The sequence below is a fragment of the Leptomonas pyrrhocoris genome (genome assembly GCF_001293395.1).
Source record: "Leptomonas pyrrhocoris isolate H10 chromosome Unknown, whole genome shotgun sequence".
NCBI classification, from domain to species: Eukaryota; Euglenozoa; class Kinetoplastea; order Trypanosomatida; family Trypanosomatidae; genus Leptomonas; species Leptomonas pyrrhocoris.
In genome coordinates this window covers 328,846-348,497 of record NW_015438373.1, presented here as the reverse complement: position 1 = coordinate 348,497, position 19,652 = coordinate 328,846, and the positions used below count along the sequence as shown (strand labels likewise).

The 19,652-nt window shown below is 57.6% G+C and overlaps 3 protein-coding genes across 4 annotated transcripts; all 3 read left to right on the top strand.

The window, feature by feature from the left end:
* Positions 1 to 774: 774 nt before the first annotated feature.
* On the top strand, positions 775 to 7,117 carry ABB37_07177 (putative mitochondrial mitochondrial DNA polymerase I protein C; the record flags this gene model as incomplete). Its single annotated transcript, XM_015805718.1, has 1 exon — positions 775 to 7,117. Exon 1 carries the CDS (start codon positions 1,451 to 1,453, stop codon positions 7,115 to 7,117), a length of 5,667 nt encoding a protein of 1,888 aa, XP_015655724.1. The 5' UTR covers positions 775 to 1,450.
* A 756-nt stretch (positions 7,118 to 7,873) lies between these two features.
* Positions 7,874 to 9,926, top strand: ABB37_07176 (putative glutathione synthetase; the record flags this gene model as incomplete). The annotated part of the gene is made up of 1 exon (XM_015805717.1): positions 7,874 to 9,926. Exon 1 carries the CDS (start codon positions 7,977 to 7,979, stop codon positions 9,924 to 9,926), a length of 1,950 nt encoding a protein of 649 aa, XP_015655723.1. The 5' UTR covers positions 7,874 to 7,976.
* A 3,463-nt stretch (positions 9,927 to 13,389) lies between these two features.
* ABB37_07175 (hypothetical protein) lies at positions 13,390 to 19,256 on the top strand (the record flags this gene model as incomplete). Of its 2 annotated transcripts, none has more annotated exons than XM_015805716.1 (1): positions 13,390 to 19,256. In XM_015805716.1, exon 1 carries the CDS (start codon positions 15,558 to 15,560, stop codon positions 19,254 to 19,256), a length of 3,699 nt encoding a protein of 1,232 aa, XP_015655722.1. In that variant the 5' UTR covers positions 13,390 to 15,557. The 2 variants fall into 2 exon arrangements, with proteins under 2 accessions (XP_015655722.1, XP_015655721.1); XM_015805715.1 differs by having other exon boundaries at positions 13,405 to 19,256.
* Between the last annotated feature and the right edge of the window lie 396 nt (positions 19,257 to 19,652).

Sequence of the window (19,652 nt, the reverse complement as noted above, 5' to 3'; positions counted from 1 at the left end):
ACATAATGGAGGTGTACGGTTTCTCCATATTGTTCGCGGTGATTCCCGCTGAAGCGTTACCTGTTCTTTTTGTTGTTGTTGTTGTTCGTATCGTTGTCGTTGTTTAAGAGCATCATTAATTGTTATTATTATTATCATTTCTTTGCTGTGCGCCCTAAGTGCAGAATCGTGTTGTGGTGCGTGAAAGTTTGGTGTTTATTCGCCACCCTTGTGTAGGTTGCTTCGTCACTCCAGCAACAGCAAACCTGAATATCCAAAAACAGAAAAGGCAATTAATGAAAACAAAAGCAAGCTGGAGAGAAGTGATTTCAACCTGATGAAGGAGGCGGTGGCACGGGGGCGTGTCACGAGTGGGGCGAGTATCATCAGCGGTTGTCCGTCTCCTTCTTTGGTGTTGTCGCTGCTGTTTGCTTTCTCTTTTCGAAGACGCGTTTCTTTGGCGTCGGAGTCCTCCCACTTCATCGGGCGTCGCCTCCTTTCGAATTACGCAGGTGCGTCTGTGCTGCCTGCTTTACTAGTCGTCTTTGATTGTTTTTTTCTTTTGTTCGTTCTCATTCTGCAGGATGCCGTGCGCGCCAGGGACCCACCACGCGACGCACGCGGCGCCCGCTCCATCCGTCGACGCCTCACTTGAGCGCGTAAGTTCACTCGTCTTTCCGCTTTCGCTCTCAACCCGTGCTGCTCGCTCTTCTCTTCCACTTCTCTTGTCGATGTTTTCCACCCATGCACACACGCACCAATCGCCAACTACTCCTCCATGATTCAACCGTGACAGAGCAGGGAAGAAGAATAACTCCCGCAGCAGAAGGAACGAACAGGTGTGGTGTTTAAATCGTGTCTCTCTGAAAGCTAGGAGCTGCTGACGAGGTCTCTCCCCACCCCTCCCCCAGCCCTACAAACACCACGCTCGCACATCACGCATCACCAGCGGCAGCCACAGCAACACCAGCGATCACCTGCAGTCAAAGCCCAGATACGAGAGCAAAAGCATTTCACATACATCACGCACGGGGTGCCTACACACCCCATACAAATATCACACTGCCCTGAAAGACCCCCCTCCCCCTCCAAAAAAGAAAAAAGATAACAGGAGCAACTAAAGTTCACGTTTGACATCTTTTACTAGCATTACATGCATGTTTTAGGGAAGAGGGAATTCTCACTCTACGAGCACACGCACACACACACACAGGAATTATTAGAACTATAGAAGTCTCATCACATACATAAATACACTTTGTTGTTGTTTTTTCAAGTGGAGATCCCGGACGTTTCTTCGGGATACGCGAGCGAGAGGGAGACATCTCATCGTCGCGCACAGCCGTTTTGCAGCTCGCATGCATCGCTTGATCATAATCAGCACAAATCTGTCTAATACTGTTAGTATTATCATTGTTGTTATTCTCTTGTGGTGCTCAGAAGCAGCAACAATAAATACCATAGGAAAGAAATGTATCGCGTTGTCGGTGTTCGCCAGGCAGCCACGGTGGGCACGACGGTCCGTTGTGCCTCCGCGTCCGCGCTGGCATCTTTCTCTTCCTCGTCAGCATTCTTCACATCACCAGATGCGAACTTGCGCTCCCCCACGTTGAATGGCGGGCGTGGGTCCTGTTCCTCACTGTCCTTGTGGGCCTTGCACACCCCCGCATGCTTTTATCGCACATCTTCTATCGTCTTTGCGTCTACGGTCAACAACAACAACAGCGGCGGTAATAGCGGCGAAACGGCTACTCCAAAGCGTCGCCGCATTGCGAGGGCCCAACGTGGCCGGCAACCGACAACAAGCGCGAGTCGTGAGGACGCCACAGCTGCTGCTGCTGCGACGACTGCTGCAGCTCGTGCCTCACCCAGCGCCTCCACCGTAGCGTCCGGCGGCGCAACGCGGAAGAAGAAGACGCGCTCGTCGCGGTCGCCGTCGGCGGTGGCGGCGCTGCGCACCTACATTAACAACGACAAGCACAGTAGTAGCGGCAGCAGCGCAAGAGCACCAACAGCAAGGATGATGACGGCATCCCAAGCATCACCCCGGCCCACCACGCGCTCGCATGCGAAAGGGTCTCCCTACGCCGCTTCTTCTCCCCTTTCCTCCTCCTCCGCAGCGTACACCAATGACGACGATGCGGCGGCGGCGGCAGCGATCGATGAGGCCGGTTACAGCGATGTGCGCGGCGAACAGGACGTGGCCACACGAGATTACCACTACATGAACAGCGTGGAGCAGCACGAGATGGACAGCGAGACAGCGCCCGAGCAGGCCGCGACGGCCGAGGCGGACGACGTGGTGAGTCCATCGCTGCTTCACGAAGAAGACGTGGCGACAGATCTGGAAGACGAAGTCCTAAACGTGCCGTCGTCCGCGGAGCACGAAGAGGGAGGAGGCGACGGCGTGAAGCGTGCGGAGGAGGGGGAGAATGATCTTGGAGAAGCGGAGGAGGTGGAGCTTGCCGCGGAGCTGCGTGAGGTGTCGGATGACACAGCAGACGAAGGCGCCACCTCCTCTTCATCCGTCAACGCCACCGCTGCTGCTGACGACGAGGCGGGGGCGTCGAGTGCAAATGCTGCCGGCGCCTCCTCGTCTGCGTTCTCGGCGACACAGCCGTCGACGGCCTCCGGCTCCAGCGCCACCGGCATGCCGCGCATCGGCTCGCTGCTGGACTTCGAAAGCCCCTTGAACCTTCGCCTCGCCACCCTCACGCGTCACCACGGCAAGGCGTTTCGTGCGATTGCGGTGTACATGCCCGAGACGCGCGCCACCATCAACTTCGACATCACCTTCGAGGACATCGCGAGTGGGGCGCGGCTGGTCTGCAAGCTTTCCGAGGTGAAGTCCCGCTACTTCGAGTGGATTAGTCTCTTCCGGGCCTCCTACGTGGCGCTCTTCGTGCCGACCTTGCAGTCCCCCAACGCAACGCTGCTGCAGAACGCGATTGGTAGCGCGCGCCCAGCACGTCCGCCGCCGCCGCCCGGCAGCTACCACCCCCGCCTGAACGAGGACGCTGACCACCTCTTCTTCTCCTACACCAAACTGCGCGAGGTGATCTCGCACAAGAAGAAGGACACGGCAGTCAGCCCACAGCTGCTGACGGTGACGGTACTGAACGCCTACGCCGAGGAGTGGAAGAACTTCATTGCCACACCGCTCGCGTGCGCACCGCAGGCCTTCCTGCTCGCCGCCTTTAACTTCCAGGGACAGGCGCGCGACAACAGCGTCGGTGCGATGCTGAACAAAGAGCTGCTGCAGGCGCAGTTGGGCGCGGCGGCCGACGCGATCGTGCACTACTCCTGTGCGAGTGGGTCGCAGAGCGCACGGCGGCGCACCGGTGCCGCCGGCTCCTCAACGAGCGCGGCGTCCACCGGTTTTTTCCGCGGAGACAGCGATCGGTGGAGTCTGATCTTTGTCTCCGCCCCGGCGCGCACGGCGGCCGGCACGGCGGCGATCCCGCCCATGCAGGACCTCCTCACCGGCCAGTTCGTGGAGCCGCTGACCTTGTCGGAGCGCAATGTGATTTACATCATCGGCACGGGGGCCGCGGCGGAGTCCTTCGGCCGCTTTCCACTCGCCCGCAAAGGCCGCTGCGCCTTCTCCATTCTCCTGCAGGACGTGGAGTCGCAGCTGGGCCTGCAGCGCCCGCACCGATCGAACGTGACGGCGATGCTGACGCAGGCCCTTGACAGCTTCTCGCGCATTACGTGGATGGGGCTCATGAAAGAGGAGACAGGCGAGCCCCGCACCGCGCATCCGAGCACCGCCTTCTACCAGCTGCAGCGGCGCAGCGTGCAGCGGGAGATCATACCGAGCTTCCTCGAGCCGGTCTTCGCGCCGGGGCAGCGGTACATGAGTCAGCGCGGCGCGGCAGGCGGCGGTACGGTCGACGCGATGGGCCGACCCATGCACGGCAGCTCTGGCGGCGGCGGTGGTGGCGGTGCTCGCGGTGCGGGTAGTGGCCATCGTGACGCCTCCGTCTCTGCGCAGGCAAGCAAACTTGTGGATCAGCACATGCAGGTGATCTTCAACAACACGGAGCGGCTGGCTCGTGAGACGGCGCTGCGTGATGAGATGCGGGGCCGCGTAGCGTACTTCATGCACGTCACGACCGCCAGCGTGACGGCGGCGCGGCGCGCAGACAATCCCTTTTCCGCGCGCAACGGGATGGTGGATGTGCTGGGTCAGTTGTGGTCCTCGCTCACCTTGATGAACCCGCCGCCGGTGCTTCACCTGTCCGCCAAGGTGCAGGAGAAGACGGGGGAGATGCGGGAGTTTGTGGACCCGGAGTCGGTGCTGCCGGACTCGCTGCCCCTCGGGCCACCCGATGCGCCAAACCCGAAAGATCGCGCGGAGAACGCCGTGCTTATCGGCTGGGACATCAAACGAATTTTGCTCTTTCTGCGGCGCAGTGTGAAGCTGCGCAAGTTTCTGTACAACGGGGGCCGGATCTGGTGTGCGCAGTACGCCCAGTACCTCCTGAAGGGCTTCAATCACCTGCACCTCTCCACGATGGAGCGCACCGTACTGCAGTTTCACGACGGCCCCTTGCAAGGATCGATGCAGCCGCTGGCGAAGCTGAAGCTCATCTACGAAACCCAGCTCGACGTCGCCGTCGGCACGCGGCAGGTGTCATCGCTGCTGCATCGCATGGATGGCCTGTTGGCCTCGATGGAGATGGAGCTGCAGGGGCTGCAGATCGTGCCGCAGTCACAGGTCACCTACTTCGCCAACACGCTGCGTCTCGACCACGAGCGGTTGGAGAAGCTGCTGCAGGCGAAGATTATGGACTTCACGCAGTCCATGGACGACGACGTCCGTCAGCGCATCAACTTCCGCTCCCCGCAGGATATCAGCACAATCATCTACGGCGGCGGGCTGTGCCGTCACCTGGGCTCCCGCTTTATCCCGATGAAGCCGACAAAGTCGCCCTCAACGAGTCTCTTCCCGCACGCCGTGTGCCACGTGACCGGGACGTCGGTGCCGGAGCAGTACACGCAGGCAGAGGCGCTGCTGAGCGGCGGTGGCGGCAACAATGGGGCAAGCGATGGGCTGACCGGCAACGCAATCACGTTGCGTGATGTGCGCAGCAGCCTCGAGGTGATTGGACAGCTCTGCAAGCGCTGCTCGCTCGACGCGTTGGTGCAGCAGACGGTCGTCGTGGTGGTCATCACGAAGGTGAAGATGGGCGGCCTGCTGGAACAGATCTCCGTGTACTGCCCGAGCGCGGCCGGACCGAATGCGCGGGAGTTGACGCTGCGCATCGCCATCGACGACGTCGTACCCGTGATGGAGAAGCCCGACGTGGTGACGGTGGCGCAGTTAAAGGAGCGGATTGCGAACTACGAACCGCTGAAGAATCTGCTGCCTCGTGCGCCGGCCGCGTCGTCGAAGAACGGCGGTCACGCGCGCCGGTCGGCCGGGAAGCGCGGCGGCGGCGACGCCCCACCCGATCTGCGCAACGTGTTGGTCTTCACCAACAGCAGCTACGACAAGCTGGAACCGCTCGTCGACACGGGGGTGTTGGCCACCATCAAGAAGACCATCTTTGGCGCGGAGGCGGTACAGAGTACGAATACTGGCAAGCACGGTGGTGTCGTGGCGCAGCTGCCTGGGGAACCGGCGTCACTCGAGCGTATCTGCTTCGCGGACCTCGACAAGGCCTTTCCCCCGCCCCCGCAAGGCGCGGACTCCTTCGAGTCGGACTTCTCGGAGCTGTCCTCCTCCAACTCCATGCCGTTTTCCGCCAAGCGACACTGGGACGCCCACGCTAAGGAACTCGTGTCGCTGGGTGGGGTGGAGGGCGCGCTGAAAAGTGTCGTGTCGCAGTGCGCCTCCGTCATTGGCACGCCGCGCGACGCCTTCCGCAACGCCCACCCGCTGCCCTCGAGTGCGTTGCAAGGCCTGCACGGACAGGAGCAGGCGTCGACGTCTGGCATGTTGTGGATGGTCACGCCGGAGAAGCTGCACCCGCTGCTGCGACACTTCCTGCGCGGCAAGGCCGCCTCCTCCGGCGCGGACGCGATGGAGCGGGTGACCGTGCTCTTGTCGCCGTACAAAGACATCGATCTCTCCTTCTTCTCCGCGCTGCAGCAGCTGCGCTTTACGGAGAAGAAGATGCAGCTCTTTGAAGAGGGATGTCTCTTCCGCGCGGTGCTGCCCGAGTGCCATGACCGCGTGCACGGTGAGCTGTGCCACTGCGTCACCGCCACGGGTCGTCTCTCGTCGCAGTCGCCCAACCTGCAGAACATCCCGAAAGAGGAGGACCTGCGCCGGTTGATCGTCTCGCGCTTCGGGGCGCAGGGGATGATGATCGAGGCGGACTACAGCCAGCTGGAGGTGGTCGTGCTCGCCGCGCTCAGCCGCGACCCGCGCATGATGCAGGAGCTGCGCGAAAACGTTGACTTCCACTGCCTGCGGGTGTCCCTCATGACGAAGGAGCCCTACGAGGACATCGTGCGGAAAGCGAAGGTGGACAAGGACCCTCAGTACATCCAGCTGCGTCAGCAGGCGAAAGTCTTTTCCTTCCAGCGGCAGTACGGTGCGGGGGTGGCGACCATTGCGACGACGACGGGCCTGACGGAGCAAGAGGTGGAGCGGCTGATCGTGGCGGAGGAGCACCACTACAAGGAGCTGAGTCGGTACTACCAGCTAGTGGCGAGCTGCGTGGCGGCCGGCGCGGATCGCCTGCTGCGCCTCCGCACGCTGGACACCGCGCTGTGGAACGCAAACCTGCGCCGGGTTGTCATGCTAACGGAGCCGACGAGCTACTTCGTGGTGCAGACGGGCAGCAAGTTTGACTTCGCGAAGGACCGGCGGAGCGGTCCGCGGCTGAAGAACTACCCGGTCCAGGGCCTCGCGGGGGAGATAGTGCAGATTATGTGCGGGGAGGTGGTACGGGCCTTCTACAAGAACCGCAACTATGGCGAGAAGGCGTTCCTTGTGAACACGGTGCACGACTGTGTGTGGGTCGACGCGCACAAGTCGGTGGCGGAGGAGGTGCAGGCAGATCTGAAGCGAATCATGGGCCACACGCAGGAGACGATCGCCGCGCTGTGGCCGGATATGAAGCTGGACGTGCCTTTCAAGGCGGAGATTCATTCCGGGCCGTCGCTGGGTGAGCTGTCTGCCTAAATCACACACACCCTGAAAAAAGCAGAAGAATGAGAAGTAGGCAGTTTTTGTTCTCTTCTTTATACGTATATATATACAGATGTCAAAGAAGCCATAGATGGGGTTGTTTGTTGCTGCATGATAGAAGTCTGATCTTGCCTTCACGGGTGAGAAACAATGTTTCTTGTTGATGATTTCCGGCTGAGTTGCTTGTTGAGCGTGTGTGTGTGTGTGACGCACTGCCGCGAGGCTTTAACTTTGCCACCGCTGTTGTGGACGCTGGACAGAGTTTTTCCGTTGTTGTTTGTGGAGGTTGTTTCTTTTTTTCCTTATACTTACCTTTTTCGCGGTTTCAGTTATTCATCTTCTCTTCCGTTGTCGAGCTGTGGGCAAGTTGTGTATGCCAGTTTTCGGCCCAGCACAATCCAAATACACGACAAGAAAACCCCAAAATGCGCGGAGCACAGACGTCTTCGAGCGAGTCATTCGATTTGGTTGCAAGGACGGAGTGTCTTTCGCCAGGAATACGGATATATATATATTGCGGTATACTGGAATGGCGTTAAAGCCGGATGGCCGCCGCTGATGTTCCGCTGTCCAATGGAAGCATTGTCGAAATCGTCGTTCCTTCTTCACTTCAGAAAAAAAAAAGTGCGTGAACGAATGACGGTGCTTTTCAGGCAAGTTTGTCGTACACACACGCACCCCTACACACACACACACTCGTCTCTCTTGCTCTCTTTCTCTCGCCATCCTTTTAATTGTTCTTCCAATGCAGGAGTTATCAACGGTAGTGTGGGGGGAAAGCAGCAACAGCCAAAAAGAAAAAACACACTCTCCGTTCTTCTTAGTTTCTGCCGCGTACACGCACACGCACGCAATGGCCTCCACCAAAGAAGTGCTAGACACCCTCCCCAGTGAGGAGGAGCTCACGGCGAAGTGTCTCGAGCTCGGCCTTGTGATGCGTCAGTCTCCCTCCTTCAGCATTACGCATCCTGCCGTGGCTCTCCACCCGATGCCTATGAGGACGGAGGTGCTCGAGCAGCTCTACGACCGCCAGCTGCTGTGGAACGAGGCGATCAACCGCACCGCCCGCAACTTTCAGTTTCTGCGTGACTCCATGCGATCGACGGCCGACAGCGACCGCGATTTCACTGGCCGGCTCGTTACCATGCTGGAGAACGTGTACCTGACCGCGCCGCCGGGGGCCAGTGGACCCGTGTTCCAGCCGCTCATGCTCGGCATCTTCCGCACCGACTACATGCGCTCCGTCGACCCGGAACCGACGGACGCGAAGGCTACTGCCGCCGCTGCTGCTGCTGCTGCTGCTGCCGTCGTCGTGTCCGCGGTGGACTCTGTCGAAAGCGAGACCGCCAGTCAGTGGAAGAACATCGAGATCAACACCATCAGCTGCTCCTTTGCGGGTCTGTCGCCGCTGGTACAACGGTTTCATCATTATTTGGACAAGTACCGTGCAGCGTGCATGAGCTCCGCGGCGGCGGTCGACCCGGCCACGGCCTCGGCGGTGATCGCCGCGGCCGCCTCGCGGCACGACGCCGTGCACACGTCGGATCATCAGCACAACTCTCTAACGCAGGTGCCGGCGGCGGTGGCGGCCGCCGTACACGCCTGGCAGCACGCCACCCCCCTCCCGAGCTTCTTGCGCCAGTACGAGCAGCGCACCGGTGTGGTGCTCAAGCCGATCGTTCTCGTCATTATTCAAGAGGGCGAGCGCAACACGGCGGATCAGTATAAGCTGCTGTTGGAGCTGCTGGAGCGGCACGGTGTGCTGAGCATCCGCCGCACCCTGACGCAATTACACGAGTCCCTGCGGCTCGAGCACGCGACCATCGGCGACCACAGCCGCGACCGCACCACCGCCAGTAAGCGCGCAGCGGAGCAGCCGAAGCCGCCCTTCGCGGTGGTCGAGAACACGTACGTGGTCGCCGTTGCGTACTTCCGTAGCACCTATGTCCCGCAAGACTTTCCGAGCGAAGGCGCGTGGAAGACGCGGGCGTGGATTGAGGAGTCGAACGCGGTCAAGTGCCCGAGCATCCCATACCACCTCATGACCTTTAAGAAGATGCAGCAGCTGATGTCGAACATCACGGAGGTGCTGACGCCGATCTGCTTCGCCGGTGACCCGCACAAGGCCGACGCGTTGGCGCAGCACTTCGTTCCGCAGTACTCGCTGAACAAGGACGAGTACGCCCGCTCGTCGGAGCACAAGCAGAAGAACGACGCCGGCGTCGTGGTGGACGATCCGGAGTACTGGATTCAAGATGCCGCGGCGCACCCGGAGAAGTACGTGCTGAAGCCGCAGCTGGAGGGTGGTGGCAACCTCATCGCCGGCCCCGACATGCAACGCATGCTGCGCGAGACCAAGGCGGAGGACCCGCTCTTCTTGGAGATTCGCCGGGAGTACATTCTGATGCGAAGGATCCACCACCCGGTCATCACCGGCATCCTCTTTCGCCAGAACAAAATCCACGTCCTGGAGAACAACATCTGCTCGGAGCTCGGCATCTACGGCGTTACCCTCTCGGCGGAGGCGGGCAGGTACCTCGTTAATGAAGCGGCAGGCTGTGTCGTGCGGTCGAAGCCGGCAGACGTGGCGGACGGTGGTGTGATGGCCGGCGTGGCCGCCCTCGATAGCGTACTGCTGATAGGCAGAAGTGGGCGCTGCGGAGGGGGCAGGTGCTGCGGCTACTGCTCGTGGTTGGGCCGCCCTCCCACGTTGGCCGCTGTTGTGGGTAGCATCGGAGCTGCGGCGAGCGTGGCGGTGGCGGCGGCGGCGTGGGCGGCGCGGCAGCGACGGAGCCCGCAGTGAGAAAGAACAGAAAAGCAAAGGAGAGCCCGAACTGCTGAGATGCGCGAAACAAATGGAACGAGGAAAAAGAAGACCCACAAAAATACGGTCTGTTATTTCTTCGTTTTTCTCTCTCCGCGGCCTGCACGCATAAAGCTCGCGCAGCGTCGCAGCGTGTATGTGTGTGTGTGTGTTTGTGTGACGTAGGGAGATACAACAGGGAGGAGAAATACCTAGAAACTTGTTGTTGGTGTTGGTGCGCCTGGCGTGAGCGAGCTGCGAGAAGGTGTTTGGCAGCGCATCAACGCCGTTAAGAGGCATACGTATGAATACGTGCAGACGTGTATTTGGTAAGGCGTTTTGGCCGGTGTTGGTCGTGTTCTTATCCTGCGTCCTGTCGACGGGCACACTTGTTTCTCCGTGTTTTGCTGCCGTTGCTGTTCTTTTACTGGTTCACCGTCAGCCACACGGCCGTCTCTCGCTGTTCTGTTGACACCTCCACTGCTCCTCTTCTCATTGTTGCTGAATCGGTTTTATTATGAATATTCTTTATTTTCGAACTTTGATGGTTTGCCCTATTATCGCCTCAGCGTTAATTCCTTTCATTTATGTATATATGAAAGAGGTGAAGAAGGCGTTTCGTTCAATTGTTTTTCTCACACCCACACGCACGCACGCGCACTTCAAATAATAAGCACAAACAAAACAACAAGGAGGAGGGGGAGGAAGCAAAGGGGTTTCTTCAATCGCAAACGTACGCGTTTGATTCGCAGAAGACATTGCGTGCATACGAACTTATGCGACATACACACAGACAGAAAGAGGGAGAGAGGGAGAGTGGATTTACCACTTCGAGCCCTCTCTCTGGTCCCATGATGAATGGAGCACATGACGCACACGGTTCGTGGTGTGCCCGTTGTTGTTGTTGCGCTACGTAACTCGCGGAAGAGCGAGGAAATCGGAGGGCACCGAGAAGTGCTAAATATCGGTCGGCACACTTGCTTTTCCTCTGTGTGTGTGTGTGTGTCTGTGAAGCGTTGAGCTCCACTGCCATCGTCATCGCAGAAGTACTTCACTTTCCTCATTTGAACCTTCACCTCCTTCATTTTTTCGTATTTACTCCTGTGTTTTCACGCATTCTTCTTGTTGTTAGTATTCTTGCACGACGTGGAGTACATGCACTCTCTCACTCCAAAGAAAGAAAGAAAAGAAAGGGTGGCGTTCAACATCGATTTGGCATTGCATGACTGACGATGGTGCACACAAACATCAGTACAGGCTATTATTCTGGGTGCTCGTTCTTGAAAACTGCGAGTTGTGTGTGTGGGCGTCTGTGTTGTGAAGGTGTGCAGAGGTCAACAAGTGGTTAGTCAGCTGTGCCTTGTCGCGCGCTCTTGAAGCGTAACCTTCTGTAGACGGCTGCAGCGTTACATCACTTGGAGATATATATATATATATACATTTAAGGGTGCAATTCAAGTCAACGTACGGGAAGTCAACTACTGGATGCCTGTCCTGCAGTTGACTGTTCGGCTCGGTGCGCAAGCGCCGTGCTGACGTTGCTGCAGACGTTCATCGTCCTGGGAGTTTAAACTCGTCTGAAGAGCTGCGACTGCCTTTGTGTTGTTGTTGTTTTCTCTTGTTTCAAGGAGTAAAGGAATGAGTGAAGGTGGTACATCACGGGGGGAGAGAGGGCGGTACGCGCAGCCCTCTACGGTCGGTCGCTGGATGCGTTGTCTGTGTTCACGCCTCTCAGGAGCGCTGGACTGGGCTTTTTATCTCTCCCTTTTTTTTCTGCTTTCGAAGGTTTCTCGATGGCGGCAGATGGCGTAGTAGAGGGGGGGGAGGGAGAATGGACCATAGGCAGTGCTACAGAAACACCTCTGCTTATCGCAGGAGTGTAAAGCGACGGCTTCCTGTTCTCGTCTTCTTGTGGGTTTTCTTTTCTTTTTACTATCGAAAAGTTGTGCTGAATCGGTGGGGTGAGAGGTGCGGCGGGCTGCAAACGTGGGAGGAGTCATGATGCGAAATTTCATTGACCATTATCCGCTGACCAAAAAAATCATTCGGAAGACAACTCGTGATAATCCGCAGAGAAGTCTGAACCTTCCACTGCTTCGTCGTTTCCCCTCTGCGGTTTCGTTCACCCTTTTCATAGTGAAGTTTGAAAAATTAAAGGCGCGAGAGGAACGCATCGCCTCAGCAGGTTGTTTGTTGGAGGAATGGGGCGCTGTAGGTGGGTGTGCTGGGTTGACGTGGCTTTCCCGACGTGATGATACACCGATATATGCACGTCAGTTTGATTCAGAATTTTTCTCATGATACCACGATATGTCGCTTTGCACCTCGAAGGTGCATGTATTCTGACACGGAAGGTCCACCGCTGCCACCTGCGGCGCCCCGCGAACACAAAACCGATGCAGAGGGTAGAAGGAGAAAAGCAATGGGCGCGCTCCCTCTGCGGCATGGAACGCGGATGGCCACTGCACGCCACTTGATAAACGTGTGAGTGTGAGTGTTGTGTTGTATTGGGAGAGGGCTGCCAGCGCAATCCTTCCTTTGAGTCAGTGTGGGTATTCCAATTTTTATCCATTACCCTTCGCTGAATTAGGGAAGGAGAGAAGACGATCCGCAAGTGAAAGGAATGCACGGGGTGGGGGGGGGGGGAAGCGGTCCGCACCGCCGTGGACGTTTCGGTGTGTTCTTCGCGTTTCCCCCATCGCCGTTTGTGGTTTGTAGCTGAGTCAGCGAGCGCCGCACCAGCCCTTATAGAGTCATCGCTGTTGAACGAAATCCTGATGTATTTTTAGAGAAAATAACTGCGGCTTGGTTCTCTCTCCTTTTCGCTTTGCCTTTGCTTTTCTCTTTCCTTTTTTGTCGTTTCAGCGATGAATCGGAGAAGGAGGGGAGGGGAAAGGTAAGGCGGGGGGGAGGAAAGATCCAAGCTGTGGGCATCAAGGGTTTGCCCTACCAGTGTTCCAGCGATGTAGTTAACAGGGCGAGAGTTGCTCGCTGAACAGGACAGCAAGCAGGAGTCGTTGGGAATGAAAGGCTTGGAATTTGGATGTGTTGCTTCGTTTGCGTCTTGCCTTGTTCTCCATGTTATTTGCAGAGGAAAACGGAACAAGAGCCTTTTCGAATACTTCCGATCGCGGCATGGAAATGCAAACTCAAAGATGATAATAATAATAGTATTAGTAGTCATCAACAATGTGACGAAGAGACGTAATGCGGGAAGGCGGAGGGGATGATGACCACCTGTTAATACGATTGTCGTGTAGTCAAGCATGGACCCAAATATATTAAAGAATAGATCATATTACGTCTCTTTTTTGGCTGGCTTCAGTATGGGCTTTCAAATGTATGTATTATTGCTATGTATGTTACTTCGCGCACTCCACCTTCTTTCTTTGCTTCCTCGCTCTTCTTACCTCTTCGCACCATTGCGCTTTATGCTTTCTTTTCAAATATATAAAAATAATAAGAATAAACAAAAATAGGAGTCACAGTGAAAAGAGAAAACGAAGTGTTGTCACCGGCGTTCCATCTCCAACACGCATCGCGCCACAAAAAAACTTGAGAGCGCACAAGCAGCACGAAACCGACGTGAAATATATATCCCAGCCACCTTTCGGAGTCCAACAACGTTAGAGTAGATCTATTTGTGTGTTACTGATTTATCGAGAGTCTTCTTCCTTGAGCACCTTTTTTTTTTTCATTTCTCTTTTCTGATTTGCATGGATCTTTATCTCATTTTTTTCTTTTGATAATATTGTCGCAGTGTGTTTGCATTAACGCCACATAGCAGCGAAGAGTTTTCTACGTGACGAACGTATCTACACGAATAGATTAGAAAAAAAGAATATATATCTGCCCGCAATAGTGCATCGATTCTCTTTCCGTTTTTCTCGGTGAGTGGTGGGTTTTTTTTTTCTGGAGAGGGAGGTGCATCAACAACACACAAAATCTGTTCGCTTGTATGGTTTACGTTTTCTTTTCTTTCCTTTCTTCGTCTTGCGTTCCCCACCGCCTTGGCGAATTCCGTCCAGATCCGAAAACGCAAACTCACGGGAAGGCGCAAAAGCCTCTTTGTCATTTCACCTTTGTTCATCGCGTCTCCTCAACATTTTCTCTCTTCTCTCTTTTTTTCCTTTGGTTCTTTTAAACAATTTGAACTGTCATTTATTTGTGTTTGATCACTACTGTTCCCCTTACCCTTACATTTTATAAACGCATATTTGTTTTCCTGCTGCGGTGTTTATTCTTCTTCTTCTCCCTTTCCCGACCCGCTTTTCTCTCCCTCTCGTCTTCTCGTCCTGTGTGTTCTTCCACACACACACACACACGCACACGCGCCAATTTTTTAACAAAGACCGAGTATTTCTTTTTTGGATTCTTCTGTGAGGCGTTGTTTTGGTTTTCTCTGTTCTTGTTATTTAACGAGGAAGTTCTCTCTCTCTCTCTATATATATATATATTTATTTATTTATTTATTTATTTATTTATTTATTCCTTTTGCGTGTACTTTTGATGTTGTCGGCTGAAGAGAGACGGCGCAAAACGAAAACAAGGAGAGGAGACGCAGTTCGTCGCCTTCGTTGCAGACCGTGATTATGATTGTTAGTTATCATCATTTTTTTCATTCCTTGTTGTTGCTGTTGTTATTGTTGCCCGCTCTCTTCCCCTACTTTCCCTCTCTCGTCAACGACACGATACATAACTTGATTTCTCATTTTGGGACGTTTTTGTTAGACTCTTTGTTGGTATTTTTATAGTTATTATTATTCTTACCGTTTTACGTCAATCACAGCCGCAGCCCGCCGCTTCTCTCGGTCTGCTTCCGCGTTGTTGTTGTTTTTTTGGTTGGTATTGGTCATATTTGAGTCGAATTCATCTCCGCTGTCTCTTTTGTTCCAGCGGAGGGAGACAAACCCACTCGAGCGTAACGCCGCCTCTTTCGGGAGGCCCTGTTGCCTTTACCTTTTTTCTTTCTTTCTTCTTTACCATCTGTGAGTTTATTGGGTGTTATTATTATTGTTATTGTTATTATTCGCTACTGTTGGTGTTGAGCAAAGCGCCGCTGCGTGCTGCGACGCAAAAGCAGAAGGCAAATCACTCGAGGGCATCGTCATCATGAGCGCACCGCAAAATGCGTGCGACTCCGCTCGTCGCGGTCGCGCGTCACCACCGGCGAGAACGCCGCGCACGTCGACCACACCCCGCACCGCGGTGACGTCCTCGCCGTTTTCGCCGCACACCGCCCTCGCACCGCCACCACCGGCGTGGATCAGCAACACACGCGTGGGGGAAAGGGACGTGAGGAGGGAGGCACGCACGCGGCCCGGCGCGCCCGTCATCGCGGCGAGCGACGTCAACGCACTTCCTAGAAAGAAGAAGGTGAAGACGAAGACGAAGACGAAGACGAAGACGACAACGTCCGCAGGAGCCGGAAAGGAAAAGTCGAGAAGGCAAACTCGTCCCGCCACGGCGGCTTCCGGCACCTCACTGTCCACGACGCCGGTGGCGACCACGAAGAGTCACGGCAGTCCGCACGTTCGTCAGAGCTCGCTGCAGGCAACGTCAGAAAGCCACTGGCACGGTGAAGCACACGGCTTCAACAGCGCTAGCTCTCCCCCTCTTCCTCCTCCGCTCATGGGTCTTTCGATGTACGATGACGACTCGGTGGAGCTCGAGGTTCCCTCGGAAACCAGCAGCAGTAGTTCGGACTTCGACTACAAGACGCAGCAGACGCCGATGAGCACGCCGTCGCCCACATCACGGCTTGTGTCGACGACAGCGGCGGAGTCGCTGCCGGTCGCTGCCTCCGCCTCCCCGACCACCACCACCGCCCACACGACGGCGGAGGGCGCGGACTGGACGCGGGCGTCGCCGCAGCTGGCGTCTTTGCCGGACAGCGTCGCTACTGCAAACGTGTCGTCGCCCCCGGCGGGGGAGGAGGAGGCGTTGCGTGCGACCCAACCACCACCACCACCGCCGCAGCACCAGCGAGCCGAGACGGCGAAGATCGACCGGGAAGGCGGTGGTGGGGCTGCGGCTGCCGCTGCAGAGAAACGCCTTTCCAACGTCACGGCGGAGGCGCCGTCAAAGAACGCGGTGGGAGTCGATCGGTCCTCACCGTCCTTGCGCACCCTACCCGTGAGTTGGCCGGCGAGCGAGGAGGACAGTTGCAACAACGATCGAGCAACAACGGTAACAGCGTCACTACACTCGTCGTCGCCGTCGCCGGCGTCTCCCGCTCCTCCGCCGCCGCCTTCTTCTGTGCACGATGACGCCGTAGCTGCCCCAACGAATCTTACCAAAGCAGTCCCACTGAAATCGCCAGCGTCGCCCGACGACCCTCGCAAGGTGGCAAAGAAGCGCGCCGCGACGCGCGAGAAGGCGTCTACCGCCCCCTCTCCTCCTTCTCCTTCTCCTTCCCCGCTTTCGCCTCTGCCCTCCGCGGTGCCGCCGCCAGCGAGCGTGGAAAACGCAACGGAAGCCGCGCAGCAGCAAAACGAGCGGCAGAGAGCGGCGAAGGCCAAAAGGGCAAACATGTCCTGCAACGCCGCGGTGGCGGGTGGGGCGAAGCACACCGAGGAAGTCAGACCTACAGAGAAGAAAACGCTCGTGGAAACCCCACCAGCAACCGCGTGCAGCAAGCGGCCGCCACATTACATGACGGGCACGAGCGTGCGGCCTGTCGCTGGCGCCTCTCCTGCAGTTACTGCTGCTGCTGCTGCCCCGTCTTCATCTACCGCGTCCCCCTCCCTACACAGTATGCCACTCGTCCGTACACGAGTGGCCAGCTCACCCTCGTTGCAGCCCGCTCCGGACTCCCCACGCCTACAGCAACAGTCCCGGCAGCAACAGGAGCTAAGCACTGCGGCACCGCCATCTACGCCGTCGCCAACGACCACACAAACAACCACCACTACAACAGCAATAGCGAAGCTCAACAGCGTTGGTAAAGCTGATTCGACAGGTGCGACGACGCGTGGCAGCCCGCCGCTCACGCCTCCTGCGCAACCGGCCATCGCACCGGCGCGCTGCGCCTCACGCGCGTCTACGTCGTTCGCGGAGCCGTCACTTTCGCCGTCGGAGGACTCCGTCTCACGCCGCCGCGCTCGCCGGGCTGCGGTGACCGCCGCGGCTATCGGCAACGTCAATAATAACGGCGGTGACGGTGCCGCTGCTGCCCCGTGTGTTGGCACGAGCACGCCGAAGGTGCCGGCGCTGCGCCGCGCGAACACCGAGCCCGTCAACGTCCGCAGCCGCGACGAGGGAGAACGGCACAAGTCGCACTCGCGACCCAAGACGGACGCCTCCTCCGTTGCGGCGGCACGACAGTCATCCAGGGCAGACGTCGCCTCGCCCTCCCCCTCCACCCCGCCCCCGCAGGAGCCGCAGCCGGCCACGCTTTCTTTTGAGCTGATGGACCGGTACATCTACCAGAACGTGATGGTCTACCCACCAGCGGTGAACGAGCGGATTGAAATGCCCCCGGTGATGGAGCGTCCACTTTCCTACTACGAACTGGGGATGTGCAGCCGCCACGCAGCGCACGTGCCGGCGCATTACAAGCGGGCGCTGCTGCACGAGCAGCGTGCACTGCTGCGCAACGCGGCCTGGCTGCCCATGACGACGGTGTTAGATCAGCGCAGCGGCGGTGTCGGGGCGATGATGATGGCGGATTTCCGGCACATGGCACGCGTGATTCGCTACGCACAGGAGCGAGAGAACTGGAAGGCGGCGCTGACGCAGCGAGCCGCGTACGACGCGCAGTGTGCGGAGATGATTCACGCAGCGGCGATGTCCAGCAGCACCATGATGAACAACTCCACCAAGTCAGCCAGTGGTGGTTGGCTGAAGGCGGCCAGTCCGTCCGCTCACCGCGACTTCTCAGCCACCGAGGTGGACGACGACAGCAAATCAGCCTCGAAACGAGCGGGGTCTGCGTCTTCGGCGGCTCCGAGAGAGTACAGCGCGTTGTCCGCGTCTGCCAGTCGCGCCACGGCCACCGCTGTTATAGCCGATGCCAAAGCCACGACCACCACCGCCGCAACAGCAGCAGGAGCACCAAAGAAAGAGGCGGAAGACATGGCCAAAGATAAGAAGAAGAAGCAAAAGGATAAGACCGAGATGCCGGCGTTTTTGAGCTGGCTGGTGGATGCTTTCAGCGTAGAGAGGAAGAGGGACAAGAAGTCATCCAAGAAGGCGGCAGCGTCGCGGCCAGCACCCGTTGCGCGCCCCACCGCCGTCTCAGCACCAGCAACATCCACCACCACCACCCCAACCACATCCGCAGCAGCGTTGAAAGCGGCGAGTGAGCTTTCCGTGGCACCGACGCGACCCGCGGCCTCAGTAGTTTCCCCCAATCCGCCTCCGCCCCTCCAATGGGAAAACTCGATCACCGTGTCCCTCTCCTCCACACTACTCATACACGACGGGTCGGCTGCCGCCGCTGCACCTGCGCACGGCAACATCAGCGGTAGCAACGCCGGCAACAACAGTGATGATGCTCGATGTCGTCCTTACGCAGAGGACAGTTCGAGCACCCGGCCTGTCGCCGTCACCGTCGAAACGAGCCCCGCAGCCTGCCCTGCGGACGCCTCCTCGCCGTTTGCAGAGGACCTGCACGTCTCACGCTTTCCGGGGCGCAGCGTCAGCGGCGCCGGCTCGATCGAGCTGCCGCCGCCGCCGATCCCCGTCTTCCGCCTTTACCACTTCCACCCACTGGAGGTCGTGCAGGAGCTAAAGCGGATGGTGTGGTGGGCGGCGGTGCACAAGTTTGTCGTGCTCCGCGTGCTCACGGGGACGATCGCCACCGCACGCGCCGCCGCCGCTGCTGTCGTGGCGAAGGACGGTGATGATGACGTATGCTCCTGCAATGTGTCGCCGCGGCGCAAACGGCACGTCGCGGCAGCCGTGGCAGCCGCGGCGCGAGGAGAAGAGCGCGGTGCTGCCACATCATTGTCGGGTTCTCGCCCGCACCACAACTCGTTTGCCTCGCTATCTTCGTTGGACTCGCGATCGCCCTCAACGGAGTGCGTCAATGACGCGCCGTACGAGGCGGCGTACTTCAACACCGTCTTGTTGACGCTGCGCATCGATCGTTGGCTAGTGCGGCACGCCGTGTTGACCCGGCGAGACGCGGCACGAGGCTTGGTGGAGCTGGAGGTGACGGAGCTGGCCGAGGCGGAGGCCGCCGATGCAGCCCAGCGGGAGGAGAAAACGCTGGAGTCGCAGCTGGCACACCCGCTGACAAACAATGATAGTACTAGTACAGTGGATCGGCAAGCGGCGTCCGCCTTGGCGTATTTCTTCAACGCTGAGACGCATACTCCTCGTTAGCCCTCTCGGTGTGTATGTGTGTGTGTGTGAGTGAGTGAGTTGCACTCTGTTGCGATCTTTTCTTCGTCTTTCATGCTGACCTGCGAGAGATCGTCTTCCACATAAACATATTCCCTCAGACAACCAAAGAGACGGTAGTTTTATGGAGTGTGTGCGTGCCAAAGGAAAACAAAAAAAGAATGCCCGCAGTCACGTAAAGACCAGTCCGGTTTCCGCGAGTTGTGGTGTCCTCACGACCAACGCTCCCCAGTTATGCCGCTGAGATCAGTGTGTATGAAGCACACGTTTCATTCTACCATACACTAACAAAACTCGTATTGTTTAAAGATACGGGAAGCCGCTTTTCCTGAACCCCCTCTTCCCCTCTCCCTACCTCTTTTCTTCTTTTACTGTATT